We start from the raw sequence: 24,809 nt of genomic DNA, 5'->3' as shown, positions 1-24,809 counted from the left end.
TCCAAGCTTAGGTTTATTCTAATTGTGTATTTAATTCACTTGTCTTATCTGGGTAAGTATGAAGATGATTACAACCATCTTCATTGTGGGTTCTCTTAGATGTGATTTGTCTGGGTCATTTTAAGTTTCAAATCTATTCCGATCATATCTTGTATTACGTTTTGAGTTCATCCAAAAAACACTATCTTTTTTCAAAAATCAAATAGGGTTGGAGTTTCAGTTTCTCAGATAAAACTACCTTTTGAATTTGAAACTCTGCACAATTATTTGAACCAATGGAGCTATTTTGACTGTTGCTATAAAATAAGGGTCTAATGATGGGTTTCAAGTACCTGGATATTATGGCTCACAAGCGTAGGCTAAAACTTACCTTCTGCCTTTGCGTTGACATCCCAAAAAATGGTTGCTCTCCCAAGAGAAGAGGTGCTAGAGGAATAGAAATCCGCTTTGGTGGAGGTTCTTCATCCGGTTCGCCAATGAGGTCATTCGACTGCTCCGAAGTTCTGAACTCATTACCTAGTTGTGAATGTAAATCCAGGACTCGGTCGAGATCTGACAACATATGCAGACTTCATTCTAGCTCTCATTCGGTTCGTTGTGGGCACTCACCGGATTGTGTTAGAAGAGAAAGATAGGGTTCCTGACCTTCTCGCTTGAACAGAGGTGATGCAGGCCCTTCATACTCGATGAGGGACAACCCTGGGCCGTCATGTTTTAGACATCGTCACCTGCACTCTGATAGGGATTGAGAGACTTCTCTATGGACAAGTTATTATCAGATGAAGGTGGAGAGACCTCACCACTGAGGTAAACCCCTTTTATATCGATAGTACCGAGACCATCGTCAATCAAACATCTCATTACTTGGCACCTGGTTGATGCCTCCTCATCCATTTTATGGATCCAATCTCTCCCCATGATCACATTGTAGGCATTCGGAGCATCTACCACCACGAAAGTCACCAAAAGGGTTTTTCCAGCGGCTATGACGGGTAGTGTCACATCTCCTATTGCTAGTGCCTTGCTGCCCTCAAATGTTAAAAGCTGTATGGGATTGGGCCTGATCCCATTTTCATCCAGTTTTATTCTTTTAAAAGTGTTCCAAAACATTACCTCTGCACTGCTTCTGTCGTCGATCATAACACTCTTGACTTTCGAGTTTCCAATTTGAAAATCTATGATTAGTGCATCATTGTGGGGAAATTGGATTCCTTCGAGGTCTTGTTGGGTGAATGAGATGATCTCAACCTTCTCTAATGATTAGGCCAACTCTGGTGCTGTTCCACAAATGCGCCTTACCTTTTCAGCTTGTCTTTTCTCAGTTCGGGCTTGAGCCAGCTGACCCTCTGGCTGTTGAGACCGACCATGGATAGCATTGATTTCCCACAATCCTTCTTCAGTAGTGATGTTGTTGGTAAATGGTTCAGCAGCGGGCTCCTCATTCGGCTTATCTTCTGGTTGAGCCCGATATTGAGAAAGCATCCTTTTTTTTATAGCATTGTTTCAACTTGATATCTAAGATTCTGACAGTCATTGGTAACGTGGCCAAAGTCATTATGGTGTGCACAAGTCTTGCTTCGGTCTCGTTTCTCTGGTGGTTCACGTAATGTCGGAGGCGTTCGGAAAATTCCTTTTCCCTTATTTTCGTGAAAAAGTTAACCAGACTAACGGTAAATTTGGTTGGGAGAGAATTGGTCCTAGCTTGATTATGAAGACTTCCATTTGGAAAATTTGTCCTTGGTCTTTGGATCATCTCATATGGGTGCTTTGGTGCTGAAATGGTTGCGGCGGTGTGTTTTGCAGAGCAAATCCTTCCTCTTCAAGTCTGATGATCCAATCAGCTCCAGGCAGAACCTCCCTCGTGTCTAGGGGTGGTGTCTTGACTGAGGACTTATGCATATTTGTTCCTGGCGTCACTCCCTCATGGAATGCCAGTGATGTAGTGTAAGAATCGTAAGTTTGTAGAATAGACATTTCCTCTGTGAAGTGCTTCAAATAATCTTTGAGACTCTTGCCTGTCTTTTGCTTTATGCTGAACAACGTTGTGATGCCTTTCTTTATTTTTTGATTGCACACATATTGGGATATGAAAGCTTCGCAAAGCACAGTGAAGTTGCCAATGGATTTTGGCTTCAACTGCATGAACAACGTCAAGGTCGACCCAGACCGGCTAGACGGGAATAATTTGCACAACATCGCTTTGTCTTCGCTTTCGAGGACCATCTGCTGCTGAAAGTGATAGATATGCTCGATGTGGTATGCTACGCCTTCAAATAACTTGAATTTAGGTTGAGTAAATTTTGCGGGCTTCTTAGTCTTTAGAATATCATTAGTGAAGGGTGATTTGCAGATTCCTTTGGTAACTTCAACAGTCAATTCGGCAGGTGTCTGTGGTTTGTACCCTTTCACAATCTTTTCAATTTGCCTTCGCAGCTCGCTGTCTTTGGACTTTTTTAATTCCCTCCTCTGGTCCTAGTGGTCTTCATGGTCATTGTGCTAATCATTGGAGTGATACTGTCTGTGGAACTTCCATCAGATAATTCTATCCTCTCTTTCCTTTTGCTCCCCTTGGGGCCTTCCGGATGCGACGTATGGTTGCCCTTGGACTTTTTCAAAGCTTCGGCGGCCATCTTCTTCATTTCACGCAACTCCTTCATTATCTTCTTGAACTGAATGGCTACAAGGTTGGGTTCTCATTCCTAGGAATTTAATCTGACATATGCGGATTGAGGATTGGATCGGGCTGTGCAAATTCAGCCATTGATTGATTTTGTAAAGTTCCCACAGGCGGCGCTAACTGTTGGAGCAGAAATTCTTACAATAAGAATGTTTTCCACAGATTCTCCGCTTTACTCCGCACGTAGGATAAATAAATCTCCAAGCAACACTCGTTCGAAATCAAATGGGAGAGGGTTGGGTACCTGCAAAAGATACTCCGACGCTTAAGTCATTTTTTGTATGTATTTGAGTGCACCAATTAATTTGAAATCACATACCTTCATCTAGTTATGAAACTACACCTTTATACCTGATGACAGCCTTGGGATGCAAGCTCCACTTTGCACATCTTATGTTCACTTTCGCCAATTACGGTTAATGAGAGTTGTGTGTTGTCAACCCCCAACCGTATTCATGTCGTCCCTCGATTCATGCAAATTAGGGGGTGCGGGAGTTTGAATATACCCACGAACCCACGTCTGGCCGCTTGTGCATGAGTCAATATGGGGTAGTGCGCGTGTGAACCTGCGTTAAGTGGTGCATATCAGAACCCATGTTGGGCGATGCATATCCAAACTCGCATTGGGTTTACGCGCGTGCGAACCTGTATTGGGCCAATGCCCATCCGAAATTACATTGGGCTTATGCGTATACGAACCCACATTAGACCAACGCCAATTTAAGGTCGTGTTGGGCTTACGCGCATGGTAACCCGCATTGGGCCAAAGCCCATCCAAACCCATGTTGGGTTGTGCCTAAATCTAATCCTGTGACATGATGGATTGGTAGCAAATTATTTTACTCCCATACTCCCATACCAGGTGTGGCTGAGACTTGAAGGGTTCATATTGAGAGGATTATGGATATTATAAGGGTGCTTGATGAGCACATAGTATCCAATGTGACTTTGTTCTTAGACCAAAATGCCTTTTTTGTGTGGGAATGAGGCGTTGATACATCGACCCCTCAACTATTACGTGTCATATCTTCCGTGAGGACTTTGGCAAGCATTATCATCCCTGAGCTTATCATGAGAGCATGATGGAATAGCTCCTTCACCCCAAGTTGAGGGACATGACGGTATTGGAGATGAAAAGAGATTCATTGAGATCTCGAGATACTCTCTATTGGTGACTATTAAGGCTAGCAGGTAGCATAGGTTTGAGCATGGATTGCGAGACTCCATCTGACACCATGTGGTTGGTTATACCACTTACGGTAAACTACTGGAGGCGGCTAGGAGAGTGGAGAGCAGCCTGCTAGAAGCACGTGAACGTTGGTTCGATTCGAGTGGCTCTAGTTAGTGACCATTCAAGAAGGGCAACTTCAATTCAGGATCTTCGGCAGGCATGGGTTTTTTCATGGATTCAAGATGGGGTATGCTAGTGGTGGTGGTCGTTTTCATATGGTATCAGAGAGCAATAGTAGATCCAACCTGGGACAGAGTTTCGAACCTTGTGGTGGAGGTAGCACAGCTAGAGGTTCTGTTAGCCGCAAGCAGGCAGTCAGGTCCTGTAATGGCCACCCCTTGTGAGGAATGTATAATAGGTATCACAACAAGCCATGTCAGCAGGAGGCCACGAGATTTTTTTTGCGAACTGACAAGGCATTTCCGGAGGGAGTGCCTTATGTTAGGGGGTACTGCGCTTCAGGATTTGTTGCCCCACATGGGTGTAGGTGAAAGAACTCAACCAACTAAGTTATACTCCAATGACATTTCTTTAGTTAAAATTTGGAATAACATATGAGAGAAATAATGAAAGGGTAAGAAGGAATAAAGAATAAGAACATCTACAATGAGCTCCCTAAACCACCTCCTTAGCTAAAATTTAGGGAGGAATTGAAAAAACCCACCTCTAATCATGCTCCCTATCCAGCTCCTAAAATAGGGAGACCTCTATGAACTCCTAAATTTAAGGAGAGAGAAAGGACTCCTAGTGACTCCATATAATTAAATGCTACTATATTTTATTATTATTTTAAATATTTATTTAATGATATCTTTATTTTTATTTTTTATTTTTTTTGCATTTTATTTTTTTAATCACCTTTTAACGTTGTATATATTTTAAACAATTTTATCATTTCTTCGCTATAGTATTTTGTAGCACACTTTTTTTTGTTTTCTATTCTTTTTGCTGTAGATGTTTTGCAAAGCACAAGCAAATTTTTGCAAAATACACAAACACCCTTTTTTGGTTTTCGATTTTTTCACTGTAGACATTTTGCAGCACACAAATACCCTTTTTTATTTTTATTTTTTATAGTTCTTTTCCTTGTAGGTATTTTGCAAAACACAAACAATGTTAAACCACAAAAACCATAAAATATCAAAATTGAATAACAATTAAACTCACAATTAATTCCTTTCAAATTACATAGTAATAATATAAATTCAAATTACTACTTTCCTATTCTCTCACATGTAGTTGCCACAAGTGTTCAATAAGATCTAATTGAAGTTGGGAATGAATCTCTCTATCTCAAATCAAGAATATGAACAAAAAGAAGTTTGAATATGAACATTTTATTTCAAATTAAGAATTAAATTTAAAAAGAAGTAAAGTATTTATGACAAAAAGAAGTACATCATTTATGACTCTCCAAATTAGGGAGTATGGTTGGAGTTAAATTTTTTTAGAGAGCTCCTAAAATAGTTTTTTTGTGTTTTTAGCTAAGAAATAGAGAGCATGATTGTGGATACTCTAATAAGGGACTAGATATAATATAATACTTCTCATAATGAAAATTGAAATCTTAAAAATAAAAGCAATTTCAAATATTTTTTTTCTTCATAAATTCTCCTTAAGTTCTCTATCCCTCTTCTTTCATTTCTTCCATATATTTTTCTCAATCTTTAACTAAAAACTAAAATTTCAAAATAAAATGATTACCAAACAAGACTTTAAAATCACCACTCAATTGAAGAACTGTTGAAGAATACACGAGTCCCACATTGTAAACTTAACAAAATAGAAAGTCCCATATAATAAATGGTTCCACTCCTAATAAAATCGAGGCCTTTTATATAAAACCCCACACTTGCTAAACAGGTGGTTAAGTTGGGGACAATATCGATGTTGCTAGTGGTGAGCTAATGGTCCGTCTCTTTGAAATCTTAACATGGTATCAGAGCGGGTCGGTTGACTGGACCCGATTAAACTCAATCAAACAAACTCAAATCAAACAAAAACCCAAAATTGAATCAAAATCAAACAAACCCCAAATTTTTTTTAAAAAAAAAGGAAAAAAAAGAAGAAAAAAGTGACTGATGTGGAATTGGTTGCACGTGTGGCCCACTAAAAAGTGGTCCCACGTGAGGAAGAGTGTTGAAGAATACACAAGTCCCACATCGGAAACTTAACAAAATAGAAAGTCTCATATAATAAATGGTTCCACTCCTAATAAAATCGAGGCATTTTGTATAAAACCTCACACCTGCTAAAATAGAGGCAATCCGTCCCTCTGAAATCTTAACAAGAACTACTTAATATATTTCTCCCATTCCCTGTTTTTTGTTTTTTGGCCACCCATTCCTTTTTCAATTCATCCTCTTCTTTAGAAACATTTACTTAATTGACATTAATTGGATTGCCATTTCGGCTTTAATTTTTTGAAAATTTGGGGACTTGAACTATTTTAATTACCGAATCTTCTACATATTTCATTTATTTATTTATCACAAGATAATATTACATGTGACACTATTGGATGAAAAATTGGACAAAATGTATATATATATATATATATATATATACAGAGAGCTCTTATTGAGGGATCTATCAAATAAGCTTATTTGAGGGACACCCTTTGTAGGCCCCACTCTGGATTGTATTTCACTAATCTAAACCGTCTATTTTGTAGATACTCATTCAAAGATCATCTCTATAAAAAATCACTTGAATCCGATATCATTTGACCACTCAATTGAGTTATTGAAATTTTAATACTTTCTTGAAGCATCGTGTTCATTGATTTTGTAAGATACAATTGGATGTCGAAACGGTTTCTGATTTGTCTAATTTTTTGTAAGGATGATCTATGAATGAAGAATTAAAAAATAGATGATTTGGATCATTGGGAAAAAAATTATAGAGCACCCTAAAGGGCGTCCCTCAATAGAAAGAGACTATATATATATAATCCATGATATCTAGTAAATTTCAAAATAAAATAAAAATAGTTCAAATTTCAAAATAAAATAAAATAAGTGCCCAAAAAAAAGGAGGAGAAAATTGTCAGTGAAATTAGCATAAATCGGTGAAAAAACCTAAACAAAGAGGATCCGAGTGAGGAGGCAGCCAAGCCAACGACTGTCGTAATCCAATTATCAGTTTATTGACCCCAAAAAACAGCCGAAAGCGGCACCCGATTTATGGACCGTACCTTTTTCTTTTTCCTTTTTAATGGGGTCGATATGGACCCTACACCCTATGGACCCCACCTCCGAAGCGTAAAGAAACAAACAAATCACACACTAGTCACGACTCACCATTTCACTCTAATTTCCGCGCCAAGCACACACGCACATACACACACTCTCTCTCTCTCTCTAGAAAATCCCTGGTTTCTGGAGAAAATGGCGATGGACGATCGGTTAGCGGAGCTGAACCCTAAGCCGAGAACCTGCGTGGTCTTCGGTGGCAGAGGCTTCCTCGGGAGATCGCTGGTCCTCAGGCTCTTGAAACTCGGTAAGTGGATCGTTCGAGTCGCCGATTCGACTCAGTCTCTCCATCTCGATCCCTCCGAGCGCGACTCGCTCCTTTCGCAAGCTCTCTCCTCTGGCATCGCTTCCTTACATGGCGTCGATGTTCGCGACAAGTCTCAAATCATCACTGGTAAAATATTTTCGGAGTTTCATTGTTCATTTGTTTTCCTTTTCGTGTTTGTGTTCGTGTTTGGTTGGTTCCTGTCTGAGAAAATGCGAGAAAATTTTGAAAGAATTGGTAGGCTTATGACTGAACTGGTGCAAGTGCTTGATTCCGGCTTTAAGTATTAGGTTTTGATTTATTCATTCGTTTTCTAGTTTTCATTAAAAGGGTTGCTATGAAAAATGCAATTTAGAATAAAAGTTGAACAGAGTTCGAAAGTATTAGGAGTTTTTCAACATTAAAAGTAGGTAGAAATAAGTATTAGTGGGATTTAGAGATTATAACCGTGAAAAACAAAAAAGATAAAATCTCTCAAGAATTATGGGAAACCAGACTGAAGGAATGGAAAAATAAACCTAAAATTAATGTACAAATGTCGTATTTGTCAAAACGTCTGATTTACAAATGTTGTATTTGTCAAAACGTCTGATTCATACCTCAATGCCAATGTTTTACTCAGGTAGTGTTTGGTTGCTGAGTGACCATTAGAATGGAATCCAAATGGGAATGAAATGTGGACATGGAAAGAGGATAAATTGAGAATTGGTACAAAAGGTCCTTTAATATCATCTTACCCTTGATTATTTGCAATCTTTTCAAAATTTCTTTAACTTAAAATCCCTAAAAAGCTATCTACCATAAACCGGCTAATGGCCAGATGAACCCCACTTTGGTCATGGAACAGGAGAGAAGAAAATTATAAGTTTTCATTTTTTATTTTTTTTTTCCATTTAAGAAATAAGGGTAAAATAGTTATGATGAAATTTGATGGGTATATAATCTGAGCAGTAATTGATAGCCCTTGCCTTTAGCTATATGGGTAACTTCTCTCCCTTGATATCTGGTTGCCTTGGTTAGGAGATTTTTATCATTTCCCATAATATCAAAACTTGAGTTTCGAAATTAAATGTGTATATTATGACCGACATCTCTTGCAGCTATCGAAGGTTCATCTGTAGTGTTCTATTTCGATGGGGCTGATTTACGTACAGACGATTTTTACCACTGCTATATGATTGTTGTTCAAGGTACATCCCTACTTATGAAGGAACAAATCCCATTTTTTGGCCATGCATAATTTGGTGGAATTACTTATTAATTTCATCTAAAATACTTGTTTAGGTGCGAAAAATGTTATCAGTGCTTGTCGGGAGTGCAAAGTTAGACGGCTAATATACAACAGTTCTGCAGATGTAGTTTTTGATGGATCGCATGATATAAATAACGGAGATGAATCCTTGCCTTACCCTTGGAAAGTATGGTCATTGTCAAGGGACTTCTTGTTCATGTTAATAGTGGAACATTGCCTTCTTTTTCTTTTCTACTAAACTTTCTTTCTTATTTGGTTTTCTGATCCTTGCTACAGTTTGATGATATGTTGAGTGACTTCAAGGCCCAAGCAGAAGCACTTGTCCTGCGTTCTAATGACATTGATGGTCTTTTAACATGTGCACTTCGGCCTAGCAATGTATTTGGACATGGAGACTCTCATCTTGTGCCATTTTTAGTTAATTTGGCAAAATCTGGCTGGGGAAAGGTAAACGAAAGATTTGGAGAAAGGGAATCTAACTGTTTGTTCATGTCATCACATCTACTGTTTTACATATCCTTTGTTAATGTCGTAGCTTTAGTTTAGTATCATACATAATTGATGTTTGTATATGACCAACGATTAATACCAACTGAAATGTATAATAATTCCCTTCTCTCTCTCTCTCTCTCTCCCCCTCCCCTCTTCCTTTACCATTTTTTTCTTTCTCTGTCATCCCTGTATTTTTTACACCCAAAATAGGGACAATTTATGTATATGCTGCAGATAGTAACTTGTTCATCATGTGGTTTAATATCTTATCCTTCCATAGTCGTGAGATTCTAAGACATGAAAAACAGTCTTTCAGTCTTTAAAGTAACATAGATTCTCATTTCAGTTTATTATAGGGAGTGGCGAAAACAGATCGGATTTTACATACGCTGAGAATGTTACTCATGCTCATATCTGTGCAGAAGAAGCTCTGGATAACCGGATGGTCTCCGCAGCTGGAAAGGTACTCCTACAATTACAGTCTCTTGGGTATGTAAAGCATCTTATTTTTCTGTTTCTACTAGGTCCATGGATAAGGATGTATTCCTTTGTAATCAATCTGCAGGCTTTTTTCATCACAAATCTTGAGCCTGCAAATTTTTGGGAGTTTGTAACACTCATCTTGGATGGCCTGGGATATCAAAGGTAAAGCAAGCATTCTTATATTCTTCTATGAGAGATTTTACTGATGTAGTACAGCCCGTAGGTATTAGATTAAGCACTCAAACAATAGAACAAAGAAGAATATAAGAGACCGAGGAGAAGAAATAGAGATTGAAAAGACGAGATAAAGGACAGAAACAGTAGAACAAAGAAGAATATCAGAGATCGAGGAGAAGAAATATAGATCGAAGGGACGAAATCAGAGAGTTCTAAGAAAAGGTTTACTCAACATTCAAATCTGAATTTTAAAGAACTACATGGGGGTATTTATAGCAAACTAAAACCTAGACATAACAGGATAAAAATCCCTTGCTTAAACAGAAATTCTAACCCAAATAAAATAGGAAACTTAAAACTAGAAATCTGGAAATCTGGAAAAGTAGAAGTCCTACTAGAATTTGGAAAACTAGAGAATCTAGGAAACTAACAAATACATTAGGAAACTAATAAATTTAGGTCCTATGCGTCCTGCATCATTTACACTCATCTTGCATGCATTATTTGATGTAGGACACTGGTAAGAGAAAGGAAGGGAAGAGAGATAGAGACCTACTCCAGCATATTTAATTGGCCCAGATGGAATTGGAATCACTCCAATATAGAAATTAGAAAACCAACGAGGTTTGCTCCCACATGGTCTGGGATTTTATCTCTCTAGGTACCTATCTAGCTATTTGTTAGAGTTTCGTGCCTCCCGAAGAGTTTTTGGGTTTGGTGTGGGTCCCCAGTTCTTAACGCGAGCCTGCAAAGCTGGTTTGGGGGATTTTAGGTTATAAAGGAACAGATAGATAAGTTATAAAAATTCTGTCATTGTATCAGCCTTCAGCATCACATTGTAGTTGTTTTGGAATCACTCCAAGTCAACCCATGATTCACACGAGCATGAAATGACAAGCACTTACGTTTCTATGAAATATTGAAAAAATTAGTTTCTTTTCAAATCCTAAATTGACCAATTTAATTTAATTTTATCTTCACCTTTTGCTGCTTCCAATATGTGATCTTCTGCATTGGCATCTTCTATGTGCTTTCGCTTGAATACTGCTGTGGACTAACGTGCTGGAGACACTCTTGGTTTTTATTCTTTTGATGTTTGTTTGGGATCTTCTTTGTTCTTTTGAATTCAGTTTTGTTTCCTTTTTTCCCCATGATTGCAGGCCATTAGTGAAAGTTCCTGCTAAGATGGCTCGGTATATTCTATTGTTCTTCAAATTGATGACTGAAAAGTACGGATTGATAAAACACAACCATTCAATGTCAGCTCATTACATTCAATTAGCTTCACATACTAGAACTTTTGACTGCACTGCTGCTCGAAACCAGATTGGGTACTCACCAGTTGTCTCACTGGAAGTAAGTCATTCGTTTATTTTTGTCTATCCTTCATGTCTTTCTCACGCATCTATTCTTGTCCTCTCCGTTTGTTGTTTTTGAACCTTCTCTTTTCGGTTTAGCTGTTTTTTTTGTTCTTCTATCAACATATAAATTTTCAACAATTGAGTCTTAATCATGATATCTACAAAAATTCATTTTCTTGCTTAAGACCTGCAAGTACATATTGTTATCAGAGGACCTGCAAAAGCTTGAAATCGCTGTTATTGTTCATTCAGTTGCAACCTCTCTCTGCCTTGTCCAATGGAAGAGATCTGTCTGTCATGTTTTTTTCTTGAAACTTCTCTTTTGCATGGATAACACCCTTTTTGTTAGATTTTCAATTGAACCTTCTGACCTTTAAAAGTTGTCTTGGCTAGTCAGGCCCCAATATGTTCCTTGTCTAGGCACGTATTGTAATGTGCATCTTATGCTGTATTTGATTGCTTCTAGGACATAGAAGAAGCTCAAAGAAGGCTGGTTTCTATTCCTTTCGTTTTGAAAAGGATTTTTTCTAATGATTGTTAGATATGAAGTTGGCATTAGTGTGTATTGTCATATATTTATTTCTTATTGCAAAGCATTGAAAATTCAAGGTATAAATTTCTGTTCGTCTGTGCTGGTTACCTGTGTACAGGAGGGTGTCACATTAACCATTGGATCATTCTCTCATTTAGCCAAATATTCATCTTTCACAAGTTACAGTGACTTTAATGAGCAATCAAAAGTGGAGAAGCTGCTAGGCAGTGGAGAAGGTTGTTTTCCGTTGTACCATATTATTTGTGCTCTATTTTGTTATCAGTTACACATTATTTTCAATATTCTTTTTGTGGTGGTGGTTTTTGGGGGGGTGTGTTAAACTCCTTATAACAAAAATTCTAGCTGGGTAGGGCTGGGCTTCTTGCCTTGGATCCTTGTGCCTGATTTTGGTGAGAGTGGTACACGTCACATGTTAATTTGTTCTTGCATGGTGCCATACTAAGTAATATGTAATTTAGTCCACAGCTTTACTTAGGCTCATGAACAGGGTTTTGGATACGTCAAACGTACCGAGTTAGCACCAGGAAGGATTTGCATTTTGGAACACATCTTTGGATCAAACATGATCCATCATATGCGCTCGTATATGCCCGAGGACCTTGTCCTCTCTTTTTTCACTCTTTCTTTTTCCTTCAATGAAAGTTTGTTTCAAATAAATAAAAAATGCATTCTAGAAACTTTCATCAGAAGGTGTTTATTGTTTGATTGCTATCATAAAATGTTTGATTGCGATTGTAGAATGACCTTGAAATGTATTGCCTGCAGTTGCAGACATTTTGCTGTGGCGTGATGAGAAGAAATCTTTTACTTATTTTCTTGCTTTGAGTCTATTGTTTTACTGGTTTTTCCTTTGTGGAAGAACTTTTGCCTCATCTGTATCCAAGCTTCTGCTTTTAGTTTCATTTGGCCTTTATGGATATGGAATTCTACCACCAAAGATGTAAGTATTGATGCTTATAAGCCTTTAGCTTGAGTAACCTCTTAAATGCTAAAAGAGATCCATTCCTCCTATATCTACTGACCGTAATGCCTTTTGAACAGATTGGGTCTTACCGTCAAGAGTTTATCTTTATCTTGTTTTGAGATTCCTAAAATGGTAGTGAAAGACATGATTGCAACCATAGCATATTTGTGGAACAGAGGGGTTGGTTATATGAGACAACTGGCCCAAGGGGATGATTGGGATATTTTCTTCAAGGTATGGACTATGATAATTTGTTATTTTTAGTGAAGTGCATATCACTACAGAATTTGCCCAAATCATGCTTTATGTAATTTCTGTCTGTAACCTTTCCTGGGCACAGGGTATTGAGCTTTGCAGGTGTAGTTGCTAAAACATAAGGGCATTAGGAAAATTTGACTATTCAGTTTAACTTTTATACCTACTATTTAAATTAACCATTAAGTTTCGACTGTTCAAGGTCATTACATCGACTGGGAGTACTAGTTAATAACCTTTTAATGCTACTTCCCAGTCCGATTGTGTCCCTTGTTACTTGTAATACTTGTTGGAGAAATGATAATTCGGTGTCTTCATTGATTTTGAAATTCTAGACTGCTCTTGGTATTTGAATTGTTGGAAGTGGTCCTTGCTTTATAGTTTGTTATTTGTGTCAAGGAATGACATTTTTTCGTAGTTTAAATGGAAGCTATGGCTTAAATATTATGTAGCTGATTTTGGAGAAATCTAAATATTAAAGTTCAATCATGTATCCCAGCCTAAGGAAATTATTATTGCTCTTGAGGCATGAAGTATGAACATGTATGTTTGTCTTTTTCCCTGAATGACCTTTGACAAGGCTTGGTCCTTTTGACCCAAGCTGAATTGCAGATCCAGTTCAATGAAGTTCGTATTGGTTTTCTTTTCTTTTCCCTTATAATTATTTGTCTACAAAATGTTTGCATCAACTTGATCTATAAGGAGTAAGGAGCTCAGCATTACTTTGTGAAATATGCTAAATCCATTGGATATTGTTAGTTATCCTAAATATGTACAGTCGTTTTGTTATATAAGTTCTTTTTGTCTTTTTCTTTCATTTCATTTTTTCAAAATAGCCATGCTTAAACCTCTTTTATTTTATCAATAATCTTTCGTTTTTATACGCACATTTTATATTTCTATATGCAATCTTTATAAGATTGAGAGAGCTTCATTGACAGCAGTTATTCTCTTGCTAACATCTTACAATAATCTTTTGTAATCAATACAGTTTGCAGCTTCCCTCTATTTTCTCAAGCTGATTTCGTCACAAGCCTTGACTGTGGTGATAGGTGTAGGTAAGGGAATGCTAGTTCACCATGCTAGAGTTAATCAATCTCTTATTAATTTGAACTTGGGAACTTCATATTGATCTTATTGGAAATATTTTGCAGCACTGGTGTTCGCTTTCACTCTGTTTTTCATTTATGAGCAGTATGAATCAGAGATAGATGGATTCGTGAAGCTTCTGTTCAATAGTACAATGTTGGTTTTTGGATCGCTGAGAACAAATGTACCTGCTTCTGTGCAACTATTTCTTGAAAACCATGGAATTTGGCGTCATGGTAAAGGGCATGCGACAATTAAGCATCAGAAATAGTTGCCACTATCACCTGGATGGCTTTTGGGCAGAGTTTTTCTAACTGTATAAATTCAGTGTTCTGTTAGCTTAGGGTTGTATGGAAATTTAGATTTTGGGTAAACCCAACAAAAGAAGTACCACATTAACTCTTGCCCTTTTGTTAGTGTTAACCATAAAGTTTAGGCTCTATGTAAATGATTTTAGGTTTATTGTTGAATAGTTCTATTGATTATTTTCTAGCCTCTCATATTATTTCTAGCCCCATGTTGTTTTTGTTTTTAGCCCCTCAATTGGTTATTTTCCTCCACTACTTTGACTTCGTCTTGGGTTTTATACAAATTTACACTTGATTTGCATTTGAGCCTCAAAATTTCTAAAACGATTCTCATGGTTCTGCCAAATGTAGGGGCAAAATGATATTTTTGTATAAAAATTGATTAAAATATGAATAAAAAATTAAAGGGTAAAATGCAGTAAACTCCCCAACCTATAGAGTTATTTATGAGTGGATATCTCGATTTTGGGGACATTTACGAGTACGTATTCAATGTCGCGGAAAACCTACAATTTGCCCCTTCCGTTAGCAAAACTGTTAGTCAGTTTGTTAAATGCTGACATGTCAAAAGTGAGACTCCTTTTTTTGATGACGTGGACTAAAAATTAATTTTAAAAAATTATTTTACTGTTTAAATTATTTTAAAATTATTTTAAAATATCTCTCTCTCTCTCTCTCTCTCTCTCTCTCTCCATCGAATCCAACTACTCCAGCCACGAAAACAACCACCCAAGTTTCATCTAACATCTCTTCGTCCAAATTGTCATCCATTACACTGGCGACAAAGTCCCAAGCTAAGTAGCCAGAAGAAACTGAGTAGTTTGAACATTCATCCCAGCCCTCATTGGTTGAACCTTGTCCAATCACCTTTAGTCCTGAGAATTTCTTGACAAACCTTTCATCAAGCTTTACACTATAGCACCCTCACACATCTAATAATTGGAGCTCAGGGCACTTCAAGAGTATCTGGCACACAGCTTCTGTACTAATACGGAGGTAGAGTATCTCAAGGTGATGCCTCGTCATCTTGAAAGACCTTGTCAAGTACCTCCCATCCGTACATACATCTTTGCAACTTTTTGAGATGTTTGCAGTGCTTTCCAATTGCCTCAAGTGCAGGACCTGCAAAACACCTCTCCTCCCCAACACAACCCAACCCTCAAATCCCCAACTCCTGCAACTTTAGACTTCGAGAACTTGGGTCACGTTTTGAAAAACAATTGGTATGGTTTCAGATTGATAGAAACCATAGATTCGCATCGCCTACTTGTTGAAAGCACAAATAGAATTGCATATATGTATTGCTTGAATGAAGACACCCGATCGGCCCGACTTTCCCAAATGCCCGCCACAGGCCCTGCTCCTTTCCGAGTTGATTTTTTCAAGGGCATGATTTTGATTCCTCCATATTAGTCCAAATGATTAAACTAAACTGTTATGCCCTCACTGTTACTCTTTTATTAAATCTCAATCTCTTTGAACCCAACAACAAATTCAAGTGAGAGAAATATTGAATAACAAAGGTGGAACTTACAGAGGCACACAACAGATCTGGAGGAAGCTACAGAGGCACGCAGCAGATCTGGGTATGGGGCTTGGTCGACGTCGAAAACCTATGTGGGGCTGAGAGATTTCGGGGCGATCGGGAGGTGTGATGGGCAATCGGGAAAGATGATGGGTCTTCGTCAACGAACAAGAACTTGCAGATGAAGGGGGCGAACAAGAGCAGAGACTCAATTCCAACTTTGACGAAGACATTGGCCCAGATCAACCCAGAGAGAGAGAGAGAGAGAGAGAGAGAGAGAAAGAGAGAAGATAAGGCTTTTTTTTTCCTTTTTTTTTTTGGGGTTTTTAGATTTTATTATTATTTTATTATTTATTTTATTAATTTTATGTCTTATGTGGAGTCCACGTCAGTTAAAAAAAGGGTCCCACAAATGCCACATAGGCAGATAATGAATTTTTTGACGATCTAGCTAACGGAGGGGGAAAATTGTAGGTTTTCCGCAACGTTGAGTATGTACTCGTAAATGTCTCCAAAATCGGGTATGCACTTGTAAATGACCCTATAGGTTGGGGGGTTTACTGTAATTTACCCAAAATTAAAATTAAACTCTCTCTCTCCCCCTCTATCTTGATTTCTACTCCCCCCAAACTTGATTTTTTTTTTTTTTTTTGTGTTGGTTTTTTATTTGATTTTCTTTTATTGTTATTTTCAAGATATGATTCATTTTTTTGGTTTAAATATAAAAATATCATTTTGTCATTGTATTTAACAAAAAAAGTTAACAAAATTGACGGGATGACCATTTATCCTGACGAAAGTGAAGTTAAAGGACCACTAGAACTATTTTGGAAATTAAGGGACTCAAATGCAAATCGGGTCTAAATTCCGGGACTAATAAAATGATTAACCCATCTATATTAATATTTTTTTTCCAAAGGTTTGGGAATGGAGATTCTATGGTTCTTCATCACCTTCTTCTTCCTTATTGACTTGGAATTTCATTGAAAACAAAGATTCAATTTTTTTAATTTGTTTTTTGTGTGCTTAATATATATATATATATAAAGCAAGGGAGCGTTGGTTTAAATTTAATAGAGTTTACTATTGTGGTAGATAATATCTAATTTGGATAAGGTCAACCACTATATATTACCCTTCAAAATTACACAATGCCATTGACCCCTTTTTACACAAATTCATTTAAAGTCGATCAATAATGGCAATTTTCTGCCGAGTGAGTCACCTTTTCGGCGGCCAACTCAGGTGGAGCTCCGATTAAAATCCAGCAGCCAGCCACAGCACCAAGGACCAACTATGGCGACGACCACCTCGTTTGCCCAACTCCATTGCCAATCTACCTCGTCGGCAACTGCCTCCTCTAAACTCAAAGGAGGAAACCTTGATCCCATACCACTACACCAACTTGTTTGTGTGATAGAGTTGCAAAATGTTAATATTACAAGTAAATTTTTTAAAGAAAATATTCATTTTAATACCAATTCAAGAACCATTTATACAAAAGCTCTCATGCTCTCTAATTCTACATAAATATATTAATTTAAATTTATAAAAATTTACAAGTTTTAATCCTTTTAAACAATATATATATACACACACAAAGCTAACCACGCGCAACAATTAGAATTTGTTCTTAAGTTTGTGACTTGATTGTAAACTTGATTGTGATTTTACTATTTGGCTTTAGAAACAAAAATCATCATTATTATCATTTGTTTAAGAGTCTCATCAATAATTTAAACCACAAAAAAAAAAATACAAATCAATAAAACACCATGTATAACAATCACAATTGGGTTAGGTTTATACAATAGAAACTCCAATGCAATGTACATTTTTATGTTACTCATATATTGGTAATTTTAGACTAATAAAATATAAATTGCAATGTAGTGTGTATTTTTACGTTACTCTTATATTGGTATTTTTAAAATTATACAATAAAAACTACAATGTATTGTGTATGTTACTCTTATATTGGTATTTTTAGGTTTATATAATAGAAAATGCAACACATTTTTTACTTTAATATAACTTTAGTATTTGTATTTTTTTAGGTTTATAAAATAGAAACTGCAACGCTTTGTGTTTTTCTTATTATGATACTCTTGTATTTGTATTTGAAGATTGGGTATTAGATATAACTATCGTTACAAATTATTATTTGAGACATAGAGTATTTTTGTTTGGGTTTTAATACCTAGGAATCAAATTTTATTTTGGATTAAGCCAAAGAGGAGGCCCAGATTTGTTGGCCCAACTTAAAATAATCATTGAAAGGACAATGGTACCCTTCTTCTTTAAAATGATTGGGCTTTGAAGAGGATTGGAAATTTGTTGGGTAAGTTGCTAAAGATTGACGCTCTGACTACTACTCAGAATAGGGGTAAATTTGCTCGACTATGTGTGAAATTGGGCCTCACGAAACCTCTTGAGGCTTTTATTCAAATTAACCAAGTGTGGTATAACATAGAGTATGAAGGTCTTCCTGATATCTGTTATTTGTGTTGTCATTATGGTCATAAAAGGGAGCATTGTACTTTGAAAGAGAAGTTTGCTTCAGACAACCTGGGGCAGACTCGTCTACAGTTTGTCTGGAGGTGGGTGCAGATATTGTTATGGGTCAGGAAGAGAATAGTAAGGAGCTAGAAAATCTTCGAGGTCCATGGATGAATGTCCTACCAAGGAGGCGACCAAAGAATATGTCTTAGGGGATGGGTAATCAAGGATCTGGCTCTAAGAACCAAGGCTCTTGATTTGATGCTTTGAGGAAGGTTAGTGAAGATTTTGGCTTTAATAATGTTGAGTCTGGTGTTATGGCAGTTCAAGGGACTACAGGGAAGTCTTATGCTTCTAAAAATGGTGCTGGTTTTGAAAAGAAAGTTTGGACTAAGGCTAGGCAAACTAATGTTGGAAACAGGGCTGTGCTTAGTGATATTTCTAATCAGCCTGGTAAGCCAAGGGCTTCAGGATTATTTGGTGGTAAAACAAATTTGGGTTTCTCTGGGTTTTCTAAAAGTAGTGTGAGCAATAAAGGCATGAAGGTTGTGGATGAGAGCAGAGCTTTTGTTTTCAACTCTGTGAATGCTTACATGCATTCTTGGGGGAAGGATCAGAGTTTGTACCAGGAGAAGGGTGTCTATATATTTGGACATCAACCTCTAAATATAGCTAATAATGATGATCATCATGGAAAGAATTATGATCATAAGGATGATGAGGATTCGGTTGCTTCTTCTCTTCATGATGGTTTGCTTTTTGATGAAGGGATGGATATCTCAACAGGTAAAGTGAATGATTCTAGTGGGAATATGGTAAGCAATGCCTTCAACGATGTTGAAAGTATGCCGTTTGGCTTTTGATTGTAGGGTTTAGCCCTTGAGGTTTCTTTTTCTGTTGTTTGTTTGTTGATGGATATTCTATATTGGAATGCTAGAGGTGCACCTTGCACTAAATTTAGATACACTATGATGGAATTGATTCATGTTCATCGTGTTCATATTTTGTTTGTTTGTGAGCTGAGAATTGTGGGGGCAAAAGCCCTTGATGTGGTGAAGTCGCTGGGGTTTTCGTGCTTTGAGGTGGTTGATCCCATTGATTTTTTTGGTGGTCTTTGGCTCTTGTGGAATGATAGTAAGGTCAAAGTTGAAGTAATTGGTACTATTAATCAAACTATTTTTGCTTCTATTGCTTGGCCTGGTCAAAACCCGTGGTTGTTTACTGCAATTTATGCCAAGCTTGTAGTTCTAAGAGAGAAAAGTTTGGGACTACCTGAATTTTGTTTCTGAATGTCACCAGTTGCCTTGGATTCTTGCTGGGGACTTTAATGACATGCTAAATTATAATGATGAATTAGGAGGAGCTCCTTTTTGTAGACTTAAAGGTTCAGAAAGTGGTTTGATGATAATGGTATGACTGATCTTGGGTACTCTGGTCTTAAATTTACTTGGAGTAATAAAAGAGTTTTTGAAAGAATTGATCGAGCCCTTTGTAATGTACAGTTGCAAAGGCTTTTTGTTGAAGCTTTTGTTAAGCATTTACTGAAAACCAAATATGAGTATTGTCCTATTAAGATAAACCTCAAGTCTAGTTTCTCTTCTTCTCATAATTTGCGACCTTTTTGGTTTGAGGCTATGTGGTTGAAACATGACCACTTTAAACATTTTCTTAATCAGCAATGAGCTCTTATTGATGGGTTTGTTTTGGATAAACTTGTGCTTTGGTGAAGCCTTTGTTGCTTTGGAACTCCACTGTTTTTGGGCACTTAAGGTAAAGGAAGGCTAGGCCTTTAGTTTGTTTGGCTGGTATCTAGAAAGCTATTTGTCAAGGCAGTAATTGTTTCCTTCATATTCTAGAAATCTTTCTTATTGATGAGTATAATGGTGTCCTTGACCAGGAGGCATTGTTTTGGCAACAAAAGTCCCATGTGAAGTGGCTGCAAGAAGGTGATTGGAATACTAAATTCTTTCACCTCTTCACCTTAATAAGAAGAAGAAGAAACAAGATTGAAAGATTGAAAGGTGATAATGGGGAGTGGATTGAAGGAGCTGTTGGTCTTAAGGAACTTGCTGTTAATTATTTTTTAGGGTTGTTTGTTCAGGCGCAACGTAACTGCATCAGTTAGGATCTTATCCTAATTTGTTTCCTATTATTGAGGCTGTTAATTTGGCCAATCTTGTAAGAAGTACTGATTTTCTTGAAGTCAAAGAGAATTTGTTTCATATTGGTGGTCTAAAAGCCCCTGAAGTTGATGGTTTTCCTGCTTGTTTCTTCCAAAATTAGTCAAGCTTTTGTTTCTTGCCAGATTCCAAAAGGTTTGAACTCTACCTTGATCACTTTAGTTCCTAAAGTTGATAATCCTTATTCCATGTTGCATTTTAGGCCCATTAGTTTGTGTTGTACCTTATATAAAGTCATTTCTAAGGTTTTGGTTGCTGGACTGAGGCCTATTATGCCTGTTTTGATCAACCCCAATCAGATCAGTTTTGTGCCTGGAAGGCATATTACTGACAATGACAGGACCCGTCCCAGATTTCCCCCTTGGAATCTGTGACAAACCCTATTTCTGTCAGGCATTTGCCCAATGCCAGGCTCACTTACTAACATAACCCTTTCACCCCTGATTTATACAAAAATTGGATCGAGATTTCAACCAAAATTTCAGCAAAATCTCCCCTGAAAAATGGATATTCCAAAATTATAAATACCTGAAAATAAGTGATAAATAATCCAAATAGCAGCACACACAATGCTAAAGCACACAATTTACAATATAGGCTTCCGGCCTCAAAATTGAACTCTACATGGGCAATATTAGAGCTTTCTACAAAACTTTAACTTAATTATAAAAGTATTAAGAGTTTAAAAATGAAATAAATGAATATCTTATAAGAAGTGGCGTGTGCTGTACAGAATACTCGACGTGGATCGGTGAATCTCGTCGAGCTATAGCCTGGGGGGCGTAAAACATGAAATTGTGAGTGGACAAAATATATATATATACACACACACACATACACACACATACACACATTAAGATATGTACTAGGGAAAACAATCCAACCCTGGGATCATTTATTCTCAACCACATGTCGGGATCCTGCATCTTACAAGTGGCTAGGGATGAGCAGTCCAACCGAGGGACTAGTGCTCCACAGCATGTACGCTGGGACCTTCATCGCATGTGCAGCTGATCCAGTCATACGCGTAGACTAACATACTAACACACCTCTCAAAAAGTATATGTGTGCCCTGATGGGTCCCAAAGATCAACAATAATTCTTTTCTATGATTCTATCATCCTTTTCATAACGAACCAGGGGAATGTACAATACATGGTGTGTAGTCACACAAATCCCATATCCCAAACCATATATTTATGCTTATAATAATAATACCCAATATCCTTCATGCGTCATGCGTAATCAAAGTACGACATAAAATAAATAAAACTTCACAACATCCCAATTTCAATAAAACACATTTCAACCCAACCAAAACATAGTTATGCATGCACTTGCCAATATGAAAATATTCATTTGAAAACAAAGACAACTCACAACTAGTCCAAAGCAAACTAACCCTTATAGGGTTCTTTCGACTGTCATACGATAACCAAATTCGAATCTGAGCATATCATCATGCTTAGGACGACATGAGGATCAATTCATAACACAATGGGCCACATACCATGGCCCACGCATCGGCACATGCGCTGGCAGCGAGTGGTTGGCTTGAGAAATTTTCGGTGACGTGATCAGGACAACTAGGGGAGCAACTTTTGGCCTTAGACTCACCCTCAATTTGGCTGAGAAGTGGCCGAAAAATGCATTCAAAAACTGGAATTTTCTAGGCTTTGGATTGAGTTTCAAAACTTCAAAATCGATCCTAACCAACCAAACCATCAGCTAGAGCACGTTGAGTAGGTGAAGAAGCATATATGGATCGACAAAAATGGTGGCTGGAATCAACAAAAACGACAACAAAATTTTTTAAAGGAATTGGAGCTTTCTCGAGCTCTCCCCGGCACTGGAGGTGCTGGGTTCGTCAGAGAAGGTGGGGGACGGGAAGAGAACGTCGGGCCGGTTCGAACGGTTGTGGTCTCGTGGCCTAGGGTAACCTAACGGCGGAGATATAGCCAACAAAAATTCTGACTGTACGCGATGGAGAAAGAGAAATGAGAGAAAAATGCATGAGAAGAGAGAGAACAGACCAGTTTTTTTTATAAAAATCCAACTTCAAAAAATTTACGATTGTGCCATTGCACTTCCATTGACCATAACTTCTTCGTTAAAACTCCGATTTAGGCCTACTACGTGTCTACGAACTCGTATCGATGAGCTCTATGCAAAGGTATCACTCAAATACCAAAAATCCTTATGAATCAAAAAGTGACTAAAGTACCCCCACTCCCAAAGGCAAAAACGTAATTTCATAATTAATTAAATCATTAACTAATTATTTGGAACAGGGTGCTACAGACAACATCCTTATAGCTCAAGAATTAATGCATAAGTTTAGGAGTGCGAAGGGGAAAAAATGTTTTATAGCATGGAAGATTGACTTATCTAAAGCCTATGACAGATTGAATTAGCAGTTTATTGAGTTTGTGCACAAAGAGGTTGGGTTGCCTCATTCGATTGTCCAATTAATTATGCATTGTGTTTCCTCTGTTAAGTATCGGGTTTGTGTGAATTGTGAGCTAACTGAGCCTTTTATTCCTCAAAGTGGCATTAGACAAGAAGATCCACTCTCTCCTTATCTTTTTGTTCTTTGCATTGAAAAGTTGTTCCACATTATTTTTGATGTTGTTAGAAGAAAGAAGTGGAAGCCAGTCAAATCGTGCTAGTCTGGTCTTATGGTCTCACACTTATTTTTTGCACATGACTTGGTTCTTTTTGCTAAGGCTACCTCCCAACAAGATAGGGTGATGAAGGGTTGCTTAGAGTTGTTTTGTATTGCCTCTGGTCAAACTGTAAACTTTGATAAATTTGTTGTTCTTTCCTCTCCTAATACTTGTATGGAGGTGGCTAAGGAAATCAGTTTCTTATGTAGTTCTCCTCTTACTGAGAACTTGGGGAAGTATTTGGGGATGCCTTTGCTTTATTCAAGGATCACTCAGGCTACCTATTTTGGGCTGGTGGATAAAGTTTATAGTAGGTTGGCTTCTTGGAAAAGCAAGGTGTTGTCCTTGGCAAGGAGATCTACTTTAATCCAAGTCGTGACCTCTGCTATTCCTATCTGCACTATGCAGACTGCTAAGCTTCCTATAAGTGTTTGGGAGGAGTTGGATCAGATTAATAGGATTTTTTTCTAGGGAGGCAGTGAGAAAAGGAATAAGGTTCACTTGTGTCAATGGGAATCAAGAAATCTCATAATATGAAACAAGCCCTTTTAGCTAAGGTGGGGGTGGAGATTGCTTTAAAAGGATGAAGGTTTGTGGGCCAAGATTTTTGAGGATAAGGATCTCAAAAGTCATTCCATTCTTGAAACAGAGTCACTCTCTAGGCAAGGTTGTTCTTCAACCTGGAAAGGTGTTCTTTTTGAGGTTGAGCTTTTGAATAAGGGTCTGACTTGAAGGCTTGGGAAGGGTGATAGGGTGAATTTTTGGAAGGATAAATGGGTTGGTAATATCCTCTGATGTTGATTGTCTTGTTTCTCATTTTTTTCAAACATGGTGGGGTGTGGATAAACTTCTCATTTTCTTTTTGAGGATACAGTTCAAAGAATTATTTCTTTGATTACTGACTTTGGTGGTTTTACTGTGAAATCTACTTATAATTTGCTGTTTAAAGTGCCTGACTGGTCTAACCCTCGGTGGAAAGTTCTATGGAAGATGCGGATTCCTCCTCAATTGAAAATTTTTTGTTGGTTAGTGTATCAGGGAAAAATCCTCTATAATGAACAACGTGCGAGAAGACATCTTACCTTTAATTCTACTTGTCAATGTTGTGGTTGGCCTATTCAATATGTGCTTCATATTTTGAGAGATTGTGTTAAGGCTAGGTATGGTATCTTCTCCTTAAGGGCAGTAAAGTTGCGAGGTTTTTTAAGGCTGATTTTAAAGCTTGGTTTTTAAGTAATTTGTGTTCTAAGTCTGTCTATGATCATCAACCATGGCTAGTGGTTTTTGTGTTTATCTGCGGGTATATTTGGAAATGGAGAAACAACAGAGTTTTTAATGCTGAAGCAGAGTTGCCTTTTCATCCTAAAAGGATTATTGGTTCTGCGATTTATGAGTGGCTCCAGGCTTGTCCTAATCATATCTCCAAAAATGTAGATTATGTTGGCTTGAGATCCCCCTGTGAATGGTGTGTTCAACTTAAATGTTGATGGCTCTCACAAGGGTGGTACTGGCTGAATTGGTGTTGGTGGCATCATCCAAAATTCCCTTGGGGACTGGATGGGAAGTTTTGTTGTCAAT

The 24,809-nt window shown here is 37.5% G+C and overlaps 1 protein-coding gene across 1 annotated transcript; it reads left to right on the top strand.

Annotated features, from left to right (window-relative positions):
- Positions 7,199-14,567, top strand: LOC18793760 (3beta-hydroxysteroid-dehydrogenase/decarboxylase). The gene is made up of 12 exons (XM_007225555.2): positions 7,199-7,556; positions 8,528-8,617; positions 8,712-8,845; positions 8,956-9,126; positions 9,518-9,634; positions 9,737-9,816; positions 10,992-11,187; positions 11,843-11,960; positions 12,511-12,685; positions 12,787-12,943; positions 13,956-14,022; positions 14,119-14,567. Exons 1-12 carry the CDS (start codon positions 7,298-7,300, stop codon positions 14,322-14,324), a joined length of 1,770 nt encoding a protein of 589 aa, XP_007225617.1. The 5' UTR covers positions 7,199-7,297; the 3' UTR covers positions 14,325-14,567.

Source organism: Prunus persica, chromosome G1 (assembly GCF_000346465.2).
Source record: "Prunus persica cultivar Lovell chromosome G1, Prunus_persica_NCBIv2, whole genome shotgun sequence".
Classification (NCBI taxonomy): Eukaryota; Viridiplantae; Streptophyta; class Magnoliopsida; order Rosales; family Rosaceae; genus Prunus; species Prunus persica.
This window is presented reverse-complemented; position numbering and strand designations above follow the sequence as displayed.